This window comes from Phocoena sinus, chromosome 13 (genome assembly GCF_008692025.1).
Source record: "Phocoena sinus isolate mPhoSin1 chromosome 13, mPhoSin1.pri, whole genome shotgun sequence".
In the NCBI taxonomy this organism is placed as follows: Eukaryota; Metazoa; Chordata; class Mammalia; order Artiodactyla; family Phocoenidae; genus Phocoena; species Phocoena sinus.
In genome coordinates, this window is record NC_045775.1 from 60,010,641 (window position 1) to 60,033,158 (window position 22,518).

Sequence of the window (22,518 nt, forward strand, 5' to 3'; positions counted from 1 at the left end):
CTGTCTTTTCCATTTTTTGTTGTGTTTAGTTGAAGCTAGAGACCTGATGTGGATATTGAATTTCTTTTTCAGCCTTATAGTTTCTGTCTTTTTACATTAACAGACTTCAGTTTGTAGTGCCCTAGCATGCCCTCAAAGTTCAAGCATCCGAACCATAACATATAGCTAATTTTCACTCCCCTGGACCTCTTAAATTTATTTCACACATTACAAAGAGAAGCATCCTGACAAAGTTATATATTCACTGGCCAGATATAAGGAAAGAAACACAATAGTGGAAGAAAAATTAAGTCTTATGTATTTTTAAAACCAAACCACTAGGAAAATATATCACAGTCTTGAAACAGCAAACAGACAGGCTATATTATCATTTCAAGTAATAAGTTGGTAAAAACACAAGGTCCTTAATAAAACAATAAGGTGCCAGAACTGGGGCAAGAACAACGCATGTCGCAAAAGTAGTATTTGGTAACGGAGGGCTGTCTCGGTTTTTGCTCTAAAGGAGTCACAGCTTGCCCGAGTTGCTTACTTTTTCTCCTTTGACCTTCGTGTTGCCAAGGGATTGTTTCAACAGAGCTCTGTTATCACAGGGGGCAAAGTAAGCAATACTGGGTGTAGGCTTTCATTCTATTTTGTTTTATGAAAACCAGATTTTTCCAAAGCCAGTACTTCATAACTCTAATTAAGCAGCTAACAATTCCTCTTTCACTGTTCATTCTTGAATACTAGCATATAGCACAATCAAAATCCCCTTTCCCTTCAAGGGTGAGTGTCACTGCAAGATTGTCTTGTCACTCGGCTGACTCTGCTGCTGACAGCCTCAGGGCTCATCATGGCTGCCAGTCAGAGGGAAGGTCTGCTTCCCCTACCAGTGTGATAGCGCTTCTTATATTTTTGCAGGGTCTCCAGGCTGAAAGATGTCATGTGTGAGAATTTTAAGAAATGCTCATCCACATCCTGACGGCCAGAAATGAATATCCGCAAGGACCCTTTCAAAGTTTTTATCGAAACTACCTCTCCCAACTCTACATCTTAAAGTAGCTTCATGCCCTTGTATATAAAACAAAACCACGCAAAACAAATCCCTAGAAGCCCCCTTTCCCCTTCTAAATTAGTGACCTCATGGATTTTGTTTTATTTCCAGTTTGTGGGAAACGTTGTAGTGATCCTTCTGGTAAACAGGAGGTTGGCAACAAACAGAAACACCTCTCCTCACACTCCACCAGCTCATAAGCAGGTCAGATGAACCTGCCAGCCTGTTGGTATCTGTGTACTAAGAGAATCTGGTACCTTGGAGGGCTGTGGTTTGGTACAAGGGAGACTCCCTGTTGCCAGGATAAGCACTTGCCACGTGAAATTCAGGCTCATAAAAACTCTCCTGTGCTATCTCTGACCCCAATTTTAGCACCAGGTTTTTCACTTTCTAGGTTTCAAACACAAAGGAACCAGTGTCCAGAGGCAAGTGACATAGGCCTTAAACTTGCTGCCATCCTTAATTTCCTCATTCATAAACTTTCCTTAGAAAACCCAAATCCCCATTTCTTTTTAAATGGACTCCTGCCTTCAGCCCCGATGGCCAATAGCAGACATCTATTTCCCAATGGATGAGAGAGACTCCTTCATCTTCTTGGTCATGGTTGGGATGAGGTTCATGTGGTCATCCACACACGTGGTCACGCAACTCTCCAGCTGCCGCTTCACCTGAAGCTCTTTACTCCCCGCATCAATTGAATCTTTGGCTTTGTCGTTGCAATGCATAGTGCACCGGGCCAGGCGGTCCTGCGGCAAGAGGGAAAAGGGTAGAGGAACTGAAAGGCTGGCCTTTATTTGCCAAATGCTTGTCACGTGCCAGGCTCTGTGCTACGTATTTTTCTACATATTACGTGGGTTATCTTGATCAATTAAAGTGACACTATCGTGCAATTAACCAGGATTGTCCTGATTGAAACAGAGGGTGGCACCACGAGGGCCCAGGGAAAGCATCACTAGAAAGCAGGTGAATAATAGAATAAATTGTACAGAAGCCCCTTCCAGGAGGTGAGAAGGAACTAGAGGCTAATGTTATCAACTATAGACTTTCAAACACCTTGATTTTATAAGGTCTGTACTTGCTACAGAAAAGTACTCAATTCAACGAATATTTATTGAGCATCTACTATGTGCTAGGGACTCTTCTAATGTTGGGGAATACAGCAATGAGTAAAACAGATAAAATTCTTGCCTTCATTGAACTGATACTCCAGTGAGGGGAGAGAGACAAACAAAATAAATAAGTGGAGATGTTGGGGGAAACAGTTGGATACATGAATCTGGAGATCAGGAGTAAAGCTGGTCTAAATATATGAATGTAGGTGTTGTCAGCATATAGATGATATTTGCTATGAGACTAGAGAACTAGATTGAAAAGAAAAAAGATCCAAGGACAGCCCTGGCACTCCAGTGCTCTTCAGAGGTTGGAGAGGGAAAAAAACAGTAAATGAGAACAAGAAAGGAGAGAGGGAGAGAGGTGGAAAACCAGGAGAGTGAGTCATCCTATCCTGGTGGCCAACTGAGTACAAATTTTTAAGGAGGGGGAGAGTAATCCACTGTGTCAATGATGCAGGTAGGTTGAGTAAGATGAAGAATGAGAAATGACCACTCCCATGGAAGGGAGTGGCAAGAGTGGTTCTGGCACAGTGGAAAAGTCAGTCTGATTGGAGGAGTGAAAAGTGAATGGAAGGGGTCCCAGCAGCTCGGGCGGAGGGAGAAGCGGCAGCGGCCAGGCAGCCCAGCTTCGAGAAGGCTCTCGGAGCCCCGCCGCGACGATGCCTAAGAGGAAGGTCAGCTCCGCCGAGGGGGCGGCGAAGGAGGAGCCCAAGAGGAGATCGGCGAGGTAGTCAGCTAAACCGGCTCCTGCAAAAGTGGAAACGAAGCCAAAAAAGGCGGCAGGAAAGGATAAATCTTCCGACAAAAAAGTGCAAACAAAAGGGAAAAGGGGAGAAAGGGAAAACAGGCTGAAGTGGCTCACCAAGAGGCTAAAGAAGACTTACCTGCAGAAAATGGAGAAACTAAAAATGAGGAGAGCCCAGCTTCTGATGAAGCAGGAGAGAAAGAAACCAAGTCTGATTAATATCACACACCTGGTCCTATCAGGGGTCCCTGTTTCCCTTCTTGTACAATCCAGAGGAATATTTTTATCAACTCTTTTGTAAATGCAGGTTTTTTAGTAGCTCTAGAAACATTTTTAAAAAGGAAGGAATCCCACCTCATCCCATTTTTTAAGTGTAAATGCTTTTTTTTCAGAGGTGAAATCATTTGCTGGTTATTTATTTTTTGGTACAACCAGGAAATAGTGGGATATTGAATATGGGAGGCTTTGATTGCCTTGGGTGTCAGTTTAACATTCCACAGATGGAGGGTAGTTTTTCTATCCTATAATACAAAGCATACCAAATGGCAGTTTGGAGTCACTTGTGCATTTAATGTCTTAAACACTTTAAATTACTTCTCTTCCCACGTTGTTTTTGGTAGAATTGTTTCCTAAAGCAAACCACTCACCCCTTGATCTTGGCTCTCCTGGGCAGAATTTTGTGCACTCTGTAACATCTTTGGTCGTGGTAGCCCAGTTCTTCTAGTAACTGTTAATGTGTTGTCAACGATTGACAATTTGAGTATGTAGTGTATGTGATATTAAATTGTGAATTAGTGGGACTTACGATGTAACAGCATATCAATATTTGAAGATATTGGTACTTGATATCCTGTGAAGGAAAATTTGCCCCCAAATTTTAAGCTGGAAAGTCACTGGAATAACTGTTCAGAAAAGAATCACAACTACATGATTTTTTAGGTTTTTGGTACGTATGTTGAGAATTGTGTACAAATTGAAATGTCTGTGTATTGATCCTCAAAACAACCAATAAAATCTCAATTACGATAGAAAAAAAAAGTGAATGGAAGAAGAAAGTTGTACAGTAATTCAAGAAGCAAATTTTGAAAGACCCTATCTATAAAATAAGGTGTCAAACACAAAGAAACCCCCTGAAGTTCCATGATCTTGGAGAAGTTATTCTTTTAGAGTGTCAGTAATTTTGAAGAATTTTATGTAGAATGTAAAAATGTACCACATTAGATAGAATTTTTCCATTTGAACAGAATCCCAGGCTATGAAAACTGGTTCAGAGGTGGGCCCTGCTTCCCCAAGTTCCAGGAAAGTATATCCAGAGGAAGGGAGTAAAAGGAAGTTGTGGATACCCTTTGCTCCAGAGAGGGACACTGTAGGGAGGCTCTTAGTGACCTCAAAGAGGCTTGTGAGTCAGGCATTGGTGAGTCAACAATAATAATTCTTCACATAAATGGCTGCTTTTTAGTGACACAGGAGCTGCCCCCTGGGTGTAGCAAGTAGGACCATCCTGGGTGGGAATATCCACAAAATGACGGCAGGATCTTGTTCTAATCTGTACGCTTTAAAGACTGGCCCATTCCACTTTCCTGGGGATTCTGCTGTTGTAAGAATGAATTAATATGTTTTAGAAAGCTTTATACTATACAGTATACATATGTATTTGATATTTATGGGGGAAAAAAACATAAGGCTCTTGGTCATGAACTCCCTTGGTTAACTCCCTTTTACATTGTTTCTATGGGAAATTTTTACAGCACTCAAGCTCCTGGACTTTTTCCAAAATTTGAAACTGTGTAAAGAGTAGTTGGCCATAGGACTGTCACAAATGTTAACACAGAACCAAGACACTAAAGCTAAGAGTTTTGAACAAATGTCATCTGCAAAAGAGCAACATCAAGGGCTAGGGTCATCTGTTTGGAATCCCTCACCTGGAACTTCTCCAACTCGCTGGTCACCAGGGCCTGGGCTTGAGCCAGAGGTGCATGGCAGCGCTCAATGCACTGGTGCACTTGCTGCATGGACGCCTGGCTGTCCTCACAACAGCCGGCGCTGCACCGGAACATGAGGCCCTGTGTGGGGAGGGCAGAGGGAGGTTAGGTAGTAAAGCCTCCGGGACAGAGATGACCACGGAGTGCAACAGAGGCTAGGAGAAGCATCATACCCGCACCTCTCCTTAGAATAGACACCAGGACCTTAAAACCACGAAGAGGAACATTATCCTCGGTGCCTAGCGTAGTGTTTCACAGCCTCCTTGCCGCTAGCTCATTGGCACTTGTTGAATCGAAGGCTGGGTGGAGAGGGAAGGTGGTGGAGGGTCAGATGAAGCCAAGCTCTGAAAACCTGGTGCCTAAACCACACGGTCCAGAGGTCAGCAATCTAGTAACCTACATTCCACCAGGGAGCAACTGGTCCACTGACTCCAGGGGCACCTTTACAAGGGAAACCCACAATCCGGTTAGGGAAGCAGAACCAGCAGCCACAAAACATTTAGGAGATGAAAGCGGAACAGCACATAAGCCAGCGCTGTGTGGTGCCAGGTTCGGTGCAACAGAACCGGGCATGACCTGGCCATTGAGGAGGCCGAGCGCAGTCCCCTTTCCGGTCTTTCACCCTGGCTGTGCTCTTTCCGGGCCTCTGGCTGATCACCTGCAGAAGGGGCCGCGCAAGTGGGGAAGGTCGGGGAGGCTGAACGTCTTACACCAGGGCTTCTTAACCCTGCCCCGGGGACACCCCCTCCCCCGGCCTGGCCTTGGGGGCAGACGGCATTGCGCATGGCGAGGGAGCACAGATTTCATCCGCTCAGCCGAAGCTCCAGAAGTTCTGTCTGAGGGTGAGCCGAGCTTTAGAGGACGCCGCGACGACCCCAGGGACACCCCGACCCGGGTCTGCGGGGAGGGAGGCAGTGGCACTGGGGATCGTGCGACGGCTGCGGGAAGGGGCCAGGAATCCCGGACCGCCTTGGCTCCTCCCGGCTCGGCCCCCGACCCGCTACCTGCATCTTCCGGATGTTCTCTCTCTCCAGACTCTTCACCATAGAGTCCACCGCCTCCTGCACCCGGAGCTGCTGCAGCTCCGCCATGGCGACACGGCGCAGCTCCTTGCCGCGCCGGCGCCCACATGGACTCCCGGGCACGAGCCCGCCCCCTCGCCGTCTCTTCCCGGGTCACCGCGGTGAGCCCTTTCCGGGTCCACGCCGCCGCCTAGCGTCCGAGATGAGCAACTGCACGTACGGCGGCTAGCTTCTGCCCGCGCTCCCTGGCCTCCCCACCCGGAGTCCCCGCCCACCTCTAGGCCTCCTTCACCTGGTTCGCCCACCTCCGCCGGCAGTGTAAGCGCCGAGACTGCATTTTCCCCTCTACCTCCCTCCGTCCTTCTTATGTATTTATTTTTTAAAATTGAAGTATTTACAATGTTGTGCCAATCTCTGCTGAAAAAAAGTGAAAAAATATTTAATATAATTAACATAAAAGATAAGTGCGCAGATCTTAGATGTAAACACCTTGATGTGTTTTAACAAACCTTGCCCTTTCCCAGTCAATCCCCGCCCATTCCCTCCCTATCTTCCCACTCCAGACCCCAGGCAACCACTGATCCGCTTTCTATCACGACAGATTACACGTTCCCTTTCTAGAATTTATAAATCATTCCTATGTACTTTTTTGGGGGGTTTGGCTTCTTCACCTAACATAACGCTTTTGAGATTGAGCCTTATCTTCAGTTCCTTTTTGCTGCTGAATAGTATTCCATTGAATGGACATACAGCAATTTGTTTTTCCATTCCTCTGTTGATGGACATTTGGGTCTTTCCCAGTTATTAGCTATTCTGAATAAAGTGGTGACTATGAACATCCTTGAGCAAGTCTTTTGTAGACATAGATGTCCATTTCTCTTGGGTAAATATCTAGAAGTGGAACTGTTGGATTGTTGGTAGACGTATGTTTATGAATTTATTTCTAATGAGAAATTATTAACCTCAAAGGAGCAACGCAGGGGCTACAGATATTCAATCGACAATGAAGCATGTATACGCCAGTAACAGTGGGCTGTTTCTGAGCTCCTGGCAGTTCTATCAGGAATGCCCAACCCCACCTTCAACTTTACTGTCCTATGTATTCATTGATTAAACACATGCAGTCGTCCCTCGGTATCCCTGGGTTCCGCATCCGCAGATATGGAGGGCCGACTATGATACTTGAGTGTCGGTGTCAGGACTTTTAGTGGGTCCTGTAACCAACCCCCCGCGGATACCAAGGGACAACTGTAGCTGGTGCGTGCTAGGCACAAGGCACTGTGGTAGGGACGAGGGTCCACAGGGGAGCCTTGGTGAGGGTGAAGGGGGCAGACAGGTAGTGTTGGAAGAGATGTGCTAATACGGGGTGACCGCGGCTGGCAAGAAGGAAGTGAGCAGTCCAAGTGTCTCAGGAACGCTTCCTTAGAGGATACGACAAGTGGGTGTTTTTGCCTGGCACACGAGACGGTGAAGAGAATGCCATACCAGGCACGGGGAGCTGCCTGAACAAAACAGAGTGTGAAACAGCGTGAAGCTTTGGGGAAGCCAAGTGGTTTTGCTGACTTGGAACCTGGAGTAGAAAAGGAGAATAATGAGTGAGGGACACAAGGAAAGGGACCTTGACTTTGGAATTTAGGCATTTGCTGCCACCGGACACTAGATGGCAGCAGAACTCTGGTTTGAGGGCAGTGGGCCGCTTGACTCACCCCAGACTTCAAGCCTCAAGGTCCTTCTCTAGCCCAGGGGCTGGTAACTTCCAGGAAACCACTGTTCAGCATCTGAAACATCGTTTACACTTCAAGCCAGTCTAGAGGCGGCTACCAGCAGCCTCTGGAATTAGAATGACCCCGGCTATTACTGAATGTGCCAGGGTTTGTTTTAAGTTCTTTATATGGGTTATCTCATTTAATACCCACAGCAATCCTATGAGGTGAGAACTTTATTACCCACTTTTCTCCTGCTTATGGCAGAAAACTGAGGTCTAGGGAGGTGAAGCCATTTGCCAAAGGTTGCATATTTAGAAGCTAGAATCGGTGGAGCTAGACTTCCAACCTGCATAAGCTAACTCCAAACTGTGAAGTAGGAAATCTCTGTTATGACCGACAATGTTTATACTTATGTTTCCATATTCCATGGAGAGTTCTTACTTTCTTTGTTATAGAACAATCTGAAATGTCTCACCTTTCCCCCTTATTTCTAAAATGTCAGATTGAATCTCTCCAACAAGTCCTACTTTTAGGAGCCCAGTTAATCACACTGAAATGAATTTAAAAGTCCTTGAGTAATGCAGCCTTACTAGTTTGTTTATATGAAATGAATGGTTCTTTAGTATATTTATGAAAAATGATTCCTGACTTCATTTGGCTTTGGAAACCTACATGGTGGAAGCAGTTTAATCTCATTTTAGGAAGCTCAGATACCTTGTTTGTGTTATTTTCCTGGTGCTTTGGGAGTAGGAAACGAGGTTTCAGGATTCGAGATCTTGTGTGGCCCAGCCTTGGTTGACTCACTGGAAACAAGTCTGAGCCCCTTCAGGGTCCTGGATGGTCAGTTGTATAATCTTGATTCCCTTTCTACCTCCCCTGCACGTGAGGCTCTGCTCTCAGACCCTGGTTGTGGCCCAACAGCGTCCGAAATACTCCTAGCCACTCTGCCAGAGAAAAACAGTGGCAATACATAGGCCAAGACTCTTTCTTATATTCAGGTATGGGTGGGATAAAGGGGGCCCTGGGACCTTGGGATGATAGGAGGAAGTGAAATTTGCTCATTGCTGTCACCTTGACTGAACTTCACGTTAGCAATGGGTGACAGCCAGAAAGCCCTTTGGCCAACCTAGGTTAAAGAGCTCCGGAGGCTTCCCTGGTGACGCAGTGGTTGAGAGTCCGCCTGCCGATGCAGGGGACATGGGTTTGTGCCCCGGTCCGGGAAGATCCCACATGCCGCGGAGCGGCTGGGCCCGTGAGCCATGGCCGCCGAGCCTGCGTGTCTGGAGCCTGTGCTCCGCAACGGGAGAGGCCACAACAGTGAGAGGCCCGCGTACCGCAAAAAAAAAAAAAGAGCTCTAGATGAACCTCTATGCATCAAACTGATAATTCAAAAAACAATTCTTATGTTATCACTTTCTAGTCATGATATTCTATTCCTTGGTAGGTTAGGAAGTCTGCTGAGGAAAAGAAAACTCTCACACAAAGAATACCACCTTCTGTAGAATGAGGAATTTAACGTTTGGGAAGTCACAGAAATTTTTATTAAAATACATTTGAAGCTTTGATTGAACAGTTTTATATATATATATATATATATATATATAAAATTAAACATAAAATAAAGCAAATGTCTTATGATTATAAATATTCTACCATGTAAATATCTCTTGAATCTATTCACATCTCTCTAGCCTACTGTTATCACCCTAGATAAAGCCACCATCATTATTAATATTATTATTATTTGCCTGGGCTACTACAGTTGACCCTGTTTAAATCTTTTGCACATCTTCCGATTGAGTGGCCTTTTACTTCTTGGTTTGTAGAATATATTTATATATTTTTGTAATGGGATCTTTGTCAGTTATAGGTGTTATAAATATTTTCTCCTATTTGGTGACTTGCCTTTTCACTTTAAAATTGGAAGAAGTCCTTAACTTGAATTTAGTCTTATTTATAATTTTTCCCTTTATAGTTAATTTCTTTTGTGTCGTCTTTAAAATTTTTTTCTCAACTCCAAGATCATGAAGGTGTTCTTTAAAAAAAAAAACAAAAAACTTCACTCTTTTTTTTTTTTGGTGTGTTAGTTTCTGCTTTATAATAAAGTGAATCAGTTACACATATACATATGTTCCCATATCTCTTCCCTCTTGCATCTCCCTCCCTCCCACCTTCCCTATCCCACCCCTCCAGGCGGTCACAAAGCACTGAGCTGATCTCCCTGTGCTATGTGGTTGCTTCCCACTAGCTATCTACCTTACGTTTGGTAGTGTATATATGTCCATGCCTCTCTCTCGCTTTGTCACAGCTTACCCTTCCCCCTCCCCATATCCTCAAGTCCATTCTCTAGTAGGTCTGTGTTTTTATTCCTGTCTTCAGGAATACTCTTCTTTGTGGTGTGCAGGCTTTTTATTGCGGTGGCTTCTCTTGTTGAGGAGCACGGACTCTAGGCACACAGGCTTCAGTAGTTGTGGCACGTGGGCTCAGCAGCTGTGGCTCGCAGGCTCTAGAGTGCAGGCTCAGTAGTTGTGGCGCACGGGCTTAGTTGCTCTGCAGCATGTGGGATCTTCCAGGACCAGGGATCGAACCCATGTCCCCTGCATTAGTAGGTGGATTCTTAGCCACTGTGCCACCAGGGAAGTCCCTCAAAGATTTGTTTATTGTAAATAGGCTATCTAGATAACCACTGGCCACGTGTGGTTATTTGAATTTAAATTAAAATAAATGTTTAAAATTCAGCTTCTTGGTCACATTAGCCACAGTTCAAGTGTTCACGAGGCAAATGTGACTAGAGTATATAGGCATAGAGTGTTTCTATCATCGCAGAAAGTTCTATTGGACAGCACAGCTTTAGAACAATGAGGTGGTTTTGCTCAAGGTTATGAATGATATTCCATCCTTATAGCAGTCTCAGCATGCAGTGTGACTTTTGGTTTTGCTTTACTTGTACAGAATCAAGGCAACTTTGATTTTACTAGATAGTAGTTACACACGGTGGTCCTTTCCAACAGCTCTTTTTTCAAACTCAGGATGGTCTTGCATTAAGGGGAGGTGTCAGGAAAAGCTTTAACTTGAGCCCGGACTAAAGCTAGTTAACCTGGTAGCACGAGATAATGCCCTTGTCATGTCTTGTGGGTTAAAATAGGACATAGAATATACTTGAGCAGGTGTTTTTTTGAAGAATAGCTGAGAAAGTATTTAAACACATTTTAAAAATTAGAATTCTCACACAACATGTGGAATACCAGGGCCTCTCTGTGGAGCCCTAGGGTGCTGTGGGGTACAGTTTGAAAACTCTTGATCCAAACCAAAGCTCTCATGAAACTGGGTCCTCAAAAGACAAAGGGGTTTCACATGGTCACACAGTAGGTGACTGTCAGAAAAGAGTAGAAATAGATTTTTCTGACTCAGTCCAGTGTTTTCCATATACTTTTGAAATGACAGGGTCCAAACATGGCTTCCCCCATTGTCTGGGCCATGCTCTCCTGAGCCTTAGTGGTGGGAAGTGTGGGCTCTGGAGCTGGACCCAAGCTGGGAGCTGAGTGGGGCCTCATCTTTCTCATTTGAGATGTTATCTTCAGCAATAATAATAGCAGCTTCCATTTATTGAGCACGTACTGTGCGCCAAACATACTGTTATCCTCATTCAACAAAGGAGTGTCAAGTAAAAAACAAATCCAGACTTAGTAAGGAGAAACCTTATTTCAAAATGATTATTGTAATGGGGGAGGGGGACTACTTTAAAGATGTGCAAACCTCTCCAGAGTTAGGTAAAAAGGGTTTTTCTTCTACAGAGCAGAAAACAAAGCTAGAAAGAACCAGGTGTGAGAAAGTGGGATGAAGGGATGGTGAGATTAGATAGTAGATCAGAGATTGTTTTACCCTGAGGCTAGCTTAATTTCTGGGAGGGATCCTTTAAGGGAGCTGTATGCTGGTTCAGGCTGAGGGTGGATGAAAGTTCAGGGAGCTGGAGACATCAGAAAAGCTTAACAAAAAGTTTGGTTAACAAGCGTCTTATTCTGACTGATCAGTAGGGACAAACAGTTCAGCTAACAGTTTATAAAGCAAAGAATGGGAATTTGGAGGCCGTGTGTGTCCTGTCATAAGTAAACAAGGAAGACATCTGCAAATCTTACAAAAGTCTCATAGGGAAGGGTGGTTCCTTGCAGTGTGCTGTTTTGGAACAAAAAGGGTGTGAGGATATCTTAAACTTCACTGTTTTCTGGGATCACTGGGCTCAGGTTAAAATCCACATTGTCCAGGAAGCAGGTTTAAAAGTCAAGTAAATTGCCTAAGGTCACACAGCTAAAACAGTGGAAAGGAGACTCAAATAAGATCTGATAGACTCCGAAACCTACACATTTTATTCTACTCCTATTGGCCTCTCTAGTCTAAAATTGTAAAAGTGGGCTTATTAGCTGTCCCATCTGCCAGGGGTGGTGGGGGTGTGGCGTGACAGCTGCAGTAAGTGTGGATTCACTGCTATTACATCTTTTACAAAATGCGGGGGCTCCCCTGGTGGCGCAGGGGTTAAGAATCCACCTGCCAGTGCAGGGGACACGGGTTTGAGCCCTGGTCCGGGAAGATTCCACATGCCGTGGAGCAGCTAAGCCCATGCGCCGCAACTACTGAGCCCGCACGCCTAGATCCCGTGCTCTGCAACAAGAGAAGCCACTGCAATGAGAAGCCCACGCACTGCAACAAAGAGTAGCCCCTGCTTGCTGCAACTAGAGAAAGCCCGCGCACAGCAACAAAGACCCAACGCAGCCAAAAATAAATAAAGAAAGAAATAAATTTATTTTTAAAAAATGTGTACTCAGAAAACTGTAAGACGCTAATGAAAGAAATTGAAGACCGCACAAACAGATGGAAAGATATATGGTTTTCTTGGGTTGGAAGAATCAATATTGTTAAAATGACCATAGTACCCAAGGCAATCTACAGATTCGATGCAATTCCTATCAAATTACCAATGGCATTTTTCATAGAACTGGAACAAAAATTTTAAATTTGTATGGAAACACAAAAGACCTGGAGTAGCAAAAAAAAATTTTGAGAAAGAAGAATGAAGCTGGAGGAATCACGCTCCCTGACTTCAGACTACACAGTAAGTCCCCTACATACGAAACTTCCAGTTGCGAACTTTCAAAGATGCGAACATGCATCTGGTCCAGCAAGGAACCAGAACCTGTGCCATCAACGTCAGGCATGAGTGAAATTGCACCTTGCCCTCCATCTCCTATTGCTGACGATCCCTCAGCTCTACCATCTCCCACCCCCTCTCCCTCCACCAGTCAGTAACTCTTCTTTCCTGTTCTCTCGATGCCAGCCCCTGTGTGCCAGCTGTTGTACTGCACTACTGTATTTTTCAAGGTGCTGTACTGTGAGATTAAAAATGTTTTCTTTATTTTTGTGTTTGTTTCTTATGTATTATTTGTGTGAAAAGTATTATAAACCTATCATAGTACAGTACTAAATAGACAATTGTGTTAGTTGGGTACCTAGGCTAACTTTGTTGGACTTACGAACAAATTGGAACAGAACTTGTTCATATGTAGGGGACACTGTATTACAAAGCCACAGTAATGAAAACAGTATGATACTGGCACAAAAACAGAAATATAGATCAATAGAACTGGATAGAAAGCCCAGAGATAAACCCACACACCTATGGTCAATTAATCTATGACAAAGGAAGCAAGAATATACAATGGAGAAAAGAGAGGCTCTTTAACAAGTGGCACCGGGAAAACTGGACATAGGCAGAACACTCTTTGACATAAATTGCAGCAATAGTTTTTTGGATCCATCTCCTAGAGTAATGGAAACAAAAGCAAAAATAAATAAAAGGGACCTAATTAAACTTAAAAGCTTTTGCACAGCAAAGGAAACCATAAACGAAACAAAAAGACAACCTACAGAATGGGAGAAAATATTTGCAAATGATGTGACTGACAAGGGCTTAATTTCCAAAATATATAAACAGTTTATACAGCTCAATATCAAGAAAACAAACAACCCAATCAGAAAATGGGCAGAAGATCTAAATAGACTTTTCTCCAAAAAAGACATACAGATGGGCAACAGGCACAGGGAAAGATGCTCAACATCACTAATTATTAGAGAAATGCAAATCAAAGCTACAATGAGGTACCACCACACACTGGTCAGAATGGCCATCATCCAAATATCTCTAAATAATAAATTCTGGAGAGGGTGTGGAGAAAAGGGAACCCTCCTACCCTGTTAGGAATGTAAATTGGTGCAGCCACTATGGAGAACAGTATGAAGGGTCCTTAAAAAACTAAAAATAGTGTTACCATATGATCCAGCAATCCCACTCTTGTGCATATACCCAGGAAAGACGAAAACTCTAATTCAAAAAGATACATGCACCCCAATGTTCATTGCAGCACTGTTTACAATAGCCAAGACATGGAAGCAACCTAAATGTCCATTGACAGATGAATGGATAAAGATGTGGTACATATATGCAATGGAATATTACTCAGTCATAAAAAAGAATGAAATAATGCTATTTGCAGCAACATGGATGGACCTAGAGATTATCATACTAAGTGAAGTAAGTCAGACAAAGACAAATATCATATGATATCACTTACATGTGGAATCTAAAAAAATGATACAAATGAACTTATTTAGAAAATATTTCTAAATGTTTTCACAGACATAGAAAAACAAACTTACAGTTATCAAAAGGGAAATGGGGAGGGATAAATTGGGAATATGGGATTATCATATACACACTACTATATATAAAATAGATAAACAATGAGGACCTACTGTATAGCACAGGGAACTAAGTTCAATATCTTATAATAAATTATAATGGAAAAGAATCTGAAAAAGAATATACATATGTATACATATATATGTGTGTGTATATATATACATATATACATGTACATATGTACATATATAAAACTGAATCATTTTGCTGTACACCTGAAACTTTGTAAACCTACTATACCTCAATTTAAAAAAATAATCACAGAAAAGGTTTATGAAACACCATTTTAATATTCATTGCAATGTTAGAATTTAACTTCTTTTATTAAAGTCTTTATTTCTTTCCCTTTCCCCCTAAAATTTTATTTCCAAAACATTTTCAAACAGAATCCAGAGCATCTACAGTACAGCATCTATACTATTCCATCATAATCCACAGTATTCAAGAATTACCAGACATGCAAAACAAAAAAAACCCAAAACCCACCCCAGAAAAATACGGTCCATATACTAAAAAACGTTAGATTTAGCAAAGACTGTAAAGTAGTTATTATAAATATATTCAAAGGTCAAAGCAAAAACTTATAAACTTACAGATAAAGTTGAAAGAATAGGTTGATGAGCACCTACCTATATATCCTTCTCCTAGATTCACTAATTGTTAATATTCCTCTACAATTGCTTTCTCTTTCTCTACACATATTCTGTCTTTTGAAGCATTTGAAGTACATTTCAGAGGGTACAATTCTTTCCCCCTTAAATCCTTCAGGATGTACCTCCAAGAACAAGGGCCTTGTCTTACATAACACGATGCCATTATCACACCTAAGACACTTGACGTGACCCAATGGTATCATCTAACATGAGATCACATTCAAATTTCCCTCATTGCCCTCATACTGTACTTTGTGGCTGGGTTGTTGTTGTTTTCCCTTTCTCCAACCAGAATCCAATTAAGGATCACATATTGCATGTGTCATGTCTCTTCGGTATCCTGTGATCTAAAACAGTCTCTTACCTTTTCTTGCTTTTTATGACAATGAGATTTTTGAAGACTTCCAGGTTTGTTGTCTTGTAGAATGTGCAGGATTTGTCTGATTGTGCCTGCATGATTAGATTCAGGTTAAACATTTTGGGCAAAAATTCTATATAGGTGATGCTGTGTACTTCTGCTACTATACCTTAATCTTACAAACGTGACTCTATACTCATTTTCTTCTATTTTTATCCCTAACGGCTTTTCTTTCTTCTTTCTTGGAGAAGAGGCTCATCCAGCCCTTCTCCTTTAGGACTGCTCTTTCATCTTCCCTCTGAAGATATATTTTTCAACCTGTGGGTCATAACTCACCAGTGTGTAGTGAAATACATTTAGGGGGTTGTAACTAGCACTTTAAAGAACAAAACAGAATAGACTTAGAATGAAAGAGAAAATATCCAAATGCATGGCACGTGGTAAGGGTTCACAGGACTGTTTTATTTAATTTATTTTATTATTTTTTTAACACCTTTATTGGAGTATAATTGCTTTACAATGGTATGTTAGTTTCTGCTTTATAACAAAGTGAATCAGCTATACATATACATATATCCCCATATCTCCTCCCTCTTGCATCTCCCTCCCTCCCACCCTCCCTATCCCACCCCTCCAGGCGGTCACAAAGCACTGAGCTGATCTCCCTGTGCTATGCGGCTGCTTCCCACTAGCTATCTATCTTATATTTGCTAGTATATATATGTCCATGCCACTCTCTCACTTCGTTCCAGCTTACCCTTCCCCCTCCCCGTGAACAGGACTGTTTTATGAACACTTTTATTTCTGTTATGTACATATATGCATGGGTGTAAAGATAAAAATCATATTATTTACCAGGGTAATGGTCAAAAGAGCTTGGAAACCGCTGCGTTGAGGTGTTGTGTAGGGCACAGATCTAGGTTCTGTTGAAGACATGGGTCTACAGATCCAATCTTGGGCCGAGCATCAATGTCTTCTGTATTCTCCACTTATCTCTGACAATCTATCTTTTGATTAATCCACTGACAGAGCACTCCCCTCTTCTCTTCCTTCCTTCTCCTTTCTAAAAGTTGTGGACAGTACTGCTACCTCTCAGGGGTAGCAGGCCATGGTTTCGTGTCTTTGAGGTCTGAGGTAAATAATTATTACTGTTGTTGGGCATGTTGTATTTCCCTCTCTCCCACTCATTACTGCGGTTGTCATAGCAAAAACAAGAATAATGATCATTTGTGGAGCCTGCTGTGGGCCAGGCTTTGGGGGCAGAAGTGCTAGGAGCCCCCCTAAGAAGACCTGTTGTGGGGCAGTGTTCGGCATAGCCTGAAGGAGGAGACCTGAGGCCGGTCACACATGTCCTTAACCCAACGAGCTCTGGTTCTCATGACAATGAAGGGAACTTTGGTTGAAAACTTTGGGTCTGTGCCGGTCTTACGCCTTCCGTTCTCTAGGACTCAGTTGCTTGATCTATAAAATGATCAGGATTGGATTAGACCATCTCTATGGTTCTCATCAACTTTACCCGCTGGGATACCCTTTACCAAGCGGCAAAGAGTCTCTTGCTAACTGGGAAACATACCTGGCAGCCAAATTTTGAAGAGTAAGGGTGGAGGAGAGATCCGTTCTGAGGCCTTGTCAGTACTGGGCGGAGACAGGCGGTGCCAACAGTGGGCAGTTAGAGGGCAGAATGATGGCACTAAGCTCCCAAGAAGACCAGGGATAGAAGTTGTGAGAGAGAATTCAGGGAGTTACCAAAGATTGACTTCATCTACTCTAAACACTGAATGCTTTAGCTACTGTAAACACCATGTAGTGCAAATATTAAAAATATACCTGAGTTCAACAAGAAGAGTGATGCAAGTAGGCTAGATACAGTTTCTCTTGGGGATATTAGAATGTCAGTGAACCTCACAAAAAAGTCTAGGCATCTCAGGTCGGAGGGCAGGGCAAGCACAAGAAGCTCATTCTTCATCTGACCCCGGACCACCGTGAGTCACTGAATTCTGGAGAAATGGAAAGGTTGTGTGGACACATATACACTACCAAACGTAAGGTAGATAGCTAGTGGGAAGCAGCCGCAGAGCACAAGGAGATCAGCTCGGTGCTTTATGACCACCTAGAGGGGTGGGATAGGGAGGGTGGGAGGGAGATGCAAGAGGGAGGAGATATGGGGATATATGTGTATGTATAGCTGATTCACTTTGTCATAAAGCAGAAACTAACACACCATTGTAAAGCAATTATACTCCAATAAAGACGTTAAAAAAAAAAAAAAGAAAGAAAGGTTGTCTTCAGCTTTTAAAAACAAAATCCTCATGCTTACTTGTGTCATTACATCAACATAACTCAGGGGGTGCAGTAGAGTGACGGTGGGAAGGGGGGTTGCCATTCAGGAGGTCAGTGCTGAGGTGTGTGGGAGAGGCTGAAAGAAGGAAGGGAGGAGCTGTCATCTTACCAGCAGCTCCGCTGGGCTTTGGGGCTTCCAGCTGCAGCCTGTGGCTTCTGGCCAAGGACCCAAGGCTGGCAGACAGTACCCTCGGATTCCAGCTAAACTCTCAGCAGACTTGCCCCATCTGAATACCAGAGAGGTGGGATACATTTATTCTCCCGACCTGAAGTCATGTTGGTAATAATGAGAAAGATAATCAGCAGGACTTTCTCTCCTCCCTGTTAGAAGCATAGAGAATTGCTTAGCAAGGGGTCAGATGAGCACATTATTAACTGGAAGGGCAAGAGATGGGAAGAATGCCCTTGGCTCACCTGTGCTAGCCTGAGAGGACCTCAAGCTACCCAGAGCCGAACTGTGCATCCCTCTCTGGAATGAAGTGTGGGGCATGATCAAGACTCTACACAGGGATAAAAAAGCTAAAATGTGTTTGACAGGCAGACTTGAGGGAGATAAGATATTACACCTGGACGACCACACAAGGGTGGGCTGTGTATGTGGGGTGTGCAGTGGGAAAGGGAAAAAGAAGGAACTGGCCAGTAGGTATTCAAAGAGTAACCTGGAATACAGGCAGGTTGTCTGTACATGTGCTTTGAGTGTATTTTAGCAACAGATTTCTCATACCTTTTTTGTCTCGCATCACTACTCTACTGGAGTAGCCATATCCTGATGGCATCTTGGGCCCCCTGTAACCTGGGGTTGTGGACATCAAGTGGAGTGGTCATCCCTTCTGTGGAAATAAATGAATAACAACTGAATGAGAAAAGCAAAGGCTTAGAAATTGATCAAGTCCTGCTCATTTCGGGCTGATTGTGAGAGAAGTTATTGCTTAGCTTCCACGATTGTCACTAGAGATAGCAATATGGTTTTCCACAAGTCTGACTTCTAGCAGGCTGGCTTCCTGGGCTGTTTATTGATGATAAGGGGGCTGGTTTCCTGGACAGGTTGTGGCAGGTTGTGGGTCAGAGTCCTATTCTTAGGTCTGACAATTGTCCATTCATTTTAGATTCTAAATTTTACTTTATTAAAATCTTGGCAATAGTCCATTGATAGGTTCAGTCTCTCAGAACTATTCTGACAGGGCAGAGAAGGAGCTGCAGGGTAGGCCTCTTTCCCCAAGTCAGTTTTTCCCTCTGGAGAAGAGAGTGGTTGAGTTTTCTGGGCCCGTGGCAGCATTCTCTGCTCAGCTTGTGTGATGTGAAGAAGGAGGCTGGGAAGACTGCCTGGAAGAAAGGAGCATGGCAAAATAAAGCCTAATTGGCTTTGTTCAAGCTTTTTAAAGGAGATGGTGCTTTATCCATGCTTTGATGTTCAACAGTGGTAGTAATTTCCTTGTTTTGCTAAACATTAGGTGAAATCAAATGAGACTCCTGAACTTTTGCTTCTGGAAGTGGGGCTCTCGGGCTAAAGAAGGGACTATGCCCAGGAGACAGTGGCACAAGTCAACACGGAGCATCTCTCCTCCTATTCAATCCCACCTGTCCTCCGAAGCCCAGACTAAGTCCCACCTCTCCAGAGAGAGGTGGGACTTCCTCGAATGCTCCCACGCACAACAAACTTTCCCACTTCTCTGAATTTCTGTAGCCCTTGTCGGAATGATTTCTTCCGGCTCTTCATCCCACTCAGCTTTACATGGCTACCTGACTGTGAACCTGGGGGGCAGAAATCACATCTTATTTTCAATCTAGATTGCAACCTAGGAAAACCCTGCACATAGTGGGCTTGCTAACTGAGTGGGGGAGTGGTAGTCTTGTGGTAAGAAAATGATGGCTCGGTGAGAGTATGAAGACTTCAGAGCATCAAAAATGCACTGCAACCAGAAGTTGCCAGACTCTCGCCTGAACTGAGATGGTCAAATTCACTAGGCAGAGATTTAGGAGGAAACACTAAGGTTTCTTGCATTTTCTGAAGAAAGACCCTGCATTGGAGGCTGACGCTGTGGTTTCTTACCACTTTGGCAAAGATACATAAATGTGTGCAATGTCACTAATGGCCATTGAACGTCTGCAAAGTCCTCCTCCCTGCTGGGATCACCTGTCCTTTAGGATTTAAATAAAATTGTCTTGACCCCTCATCCACATCTGTTGGGAAACTTAAAATCCTTTCCCCAATTTCTCGGAGGATTGTAAGGGGCTTACGTTTCTTTCATTTAATCCTAGTTGGATTTCCCTGCTCGGTGGCATTTTCTCCCCCACGACATCTCAACTCTCATGTGTGCTACCCTTTTCCAAACCCTGTCGTGCTACACTAGAATCCTTCCTAAATTCCTACACTCCTTCTCAGTAATATGGACACAGTGGAATGTGTGTGGATGGCAGTTTTTGACCAAAAATTTGAGGCCACACCTCCTACACACATCCCATACTTGTGTGGTCATCCATGTGCAATACCTTATCTCCATATGAAAGACACTGTAAAACAGAGTAAGTGGAGGAAAAATACCTTTGAAAAAGATTTAAGGCAGGAAACAAGAGAAGATTATCATCTACACTGTTCTTTAGGGGAAAGTCAAGAAAATGTGTTTTCCAGGAAATGGATGAAAACAATGAGATAAGAGGATAGTAGACAAATGAAAATGAAGCTGCCTCATGAGTACATAAATAAAAGGAAAGCAGAAGAAATGAGGAAAAAAAGTGCTTTGAAACAAAATGAGGGGGATTGTAGACGTTAAAAGTATTTTAGAAGTAGGGACACTGGAGGAAAATCTAGGTTTCAGTTAAGGTAAGAAGATGAAAGAAACATCAGTAGAGAGGTTGACAGTATGGGGGGATTTACTTTACACAAAACGAGTTCTGGTGGGCACAGTGGAAAATTTGGGAAAGAGGAATTGAAAGAAACAGAGTCAGGGTGTGGAAACCCTCAGTGATGTGGTGATGAAAATAGATGGCTAGAGAGCTTATATATTCTGCAGTTGTGTGAATGAGGCAGAGTGAGTTTAGCTGGGCACTGAGGGCAGGACACAAGTCAACAAAAGTCCTGGAGATCCACATTCACCTTTCACCGGGAGCACTTCCTGGTGTGAGGCCCTTCTGGTGGTGTGCATGCAGCAAAGAGCAGCCATGGTCAAGAGATGCCCCGAAAACAAAGCAACTCAGAAAGGCTACAAATAAAAAGGCCTCCTGGTGAAGGCAAACAAAAACAAATTCAGGGATTGCAATATTAATACCAGTGAAACTGGATCCAAGATAAAAACATACCAAAGTTCTTTTAGACCTTTGAGGAAATGTTTAATGCCATGTTTAATGAGCCCAACTCAGCTGAAGTTAACAAAGGAATTTCTCAGTTTATGTCATCAAATCAAAGAAAGAACAGAGACACAGCTGGCTTCACCTGAATCTAAGGACTCCCGAGAAGTCCAAGCGCTTTCTGTTTCTTGCTTCTGCATCTCTCTGTATGCTGGCTCCATTTTATTTGCTGCATGGAGGAGAACGTGGGAGGGTTATATCCTTCCAGATGTGACCAGAAAAGAAAGGGAGGCAGACCTCCTAGCTCTTATAAGAAAAATCCTGGGAAGGAGCTCTGATTGGCTTGGTTTGGGTACCAAGTAAACCCTGGTCCAGTTGCCGTCATGAGGTGACTGAGGCCCTAGGATGGGCTTAGCTTCACACATGTGTCCCTGGTGGTCAAGGCTGCAGGGTCTCTCACCAGAAAAGGGGTGGGGGAGGGGTTGCTGGATAGAGTTTTCAAAAATAGCCACTAACATAAATAGACATACAAATTCAACACATTGTTATTAAAAACAAAACGACAATAATATACACACCACAGCTAGTCCAATAAAGATAACTAAAATCAGCCATAGCTTCCTAACACGTTTAATGTGAAGACAGAAACTCCTCAGTACACAAGGTCCGCTCCTCTCTCTACAGGCTCATCCCGCCCCCCACCCCGCCCCTCCCTGGAGTGCTGTGTTCCAGCCCCACTGGCCTGTTTCATTCTTCATATGCACCACACGTCTATCACATCACATTTGCACATGCTGTTCCCTCCACTCACATCATTCTTCCCTCCCTTTTAGACTTATTTAATGCCTCTCAGATCTAAGTTAACTCATTGCTTCTGCAAGAAATCTTTCCTACCTCGCTAATCTGTCAAATCCCCCTTACTCCTGCGCTTTTCAAACTGTAGGGTTTGAGATTCTGTTAAAATACAGATTCTGACTGGGGAGGCGTGGAAGGACTGGAGATTCTGTGTTTCTAACAAGCTCCTAGGTAAAGCCCTTGCTGCTGGTCCATGGATCACACATTGAGTATTGTAAGACTTTTCTTCCTCGCACCTGCTGTGGTTGTACTTTTACATTCATTATATGATTATTTGATTAATATCTGTGTTCTCTACTAGACTCTAAGTAAGCTTCATGGGGGCAGGGACCATGTGTGTTTCGCTTACCATGTATCCAGCACACAGCACAGTCCTGTCACATAGCAGGTGTTCAAAAGGTATTTGCTGAATAATGAACCAATGAGAAAAATGATATCATTATCTAGGGATATATTTATTACAAAGGCATTTGATAAAAATAGTTTTTAATAAGATTGCCTAGTAAATTAAGGATAGAAAGTTCTCTTTGAGTATGATGAGAATATTTACCTTAAATATTAAATGTATTATAAAGTTATAACTTTATACAAAGTTATAGTACAGTTATTTAAAACTATAAAGTTATAACTTAAGTAATAATAACTTAATAAATATATTATTAAAGACAGACAGAAA

The 22,518-nt window shown here is 43.2% G+C and overlaps 1 protein-coding gene and 1 pseudogene across 1 annotated transcript; one reads left to right on the forward strand and one right to left on the reverse strand.

Moving 5' to 3' along the window:
* Positions 1-275: 275 nt before the first annotated feature.
* On the reverse strand, positions 276-6,031 carry FAM136A (family with sequence similarity 136 member A). Its single transcript, XM_032653547.1, has 3 exons — positions 5,877-6,031; positions 4,813-4,953; positions 276-1,779 (listed from the first exon to the last, which is right to left on the reverse strand). The coding sequence occupies exons 1-3, from the start codon at positions 5,961-5,963 to the stop codon at positions 1,591-1,593; spliced, it is 417 nt and encodes a 138-aa protein (XP_032509438.1). The 5' UTR covers positions 5,964-6,031; the 3' UTR covers positions 276-1,590.
* Positions 1,789-22,225, forward strand: LOC116764715 (annotated as a pseudogene).
* Positions 22,226-22,518: the final 293 nt, after the last annotated feature.

Excerpts from the sequence above, each read along its gene's own strand:
- FAM136A (XM_032653547.1), bottom strand. The coding sequence starts at position 5,963 with ATGGCGGAGCTGCAGCAGCTCCGGGTGCAGGAGGCGGTGGACTCTATG. Across the intron at positions 4,954-5,876 it reads AGAACATCCGGAAGATGCAG|GGCCTCATGTTCCGGTGCAG; the intron begins GTAGCGGGTCGG and ends CTCCCCACACAG. Across the intron at positions 1,780-4,812 it reads GCGAGTTGGAGAAGTTCCAG|GACCGCCTGGCCCGGTGCAC; the intron begins GTGAGGGATTCC and ends CTCTTGCCGCAG.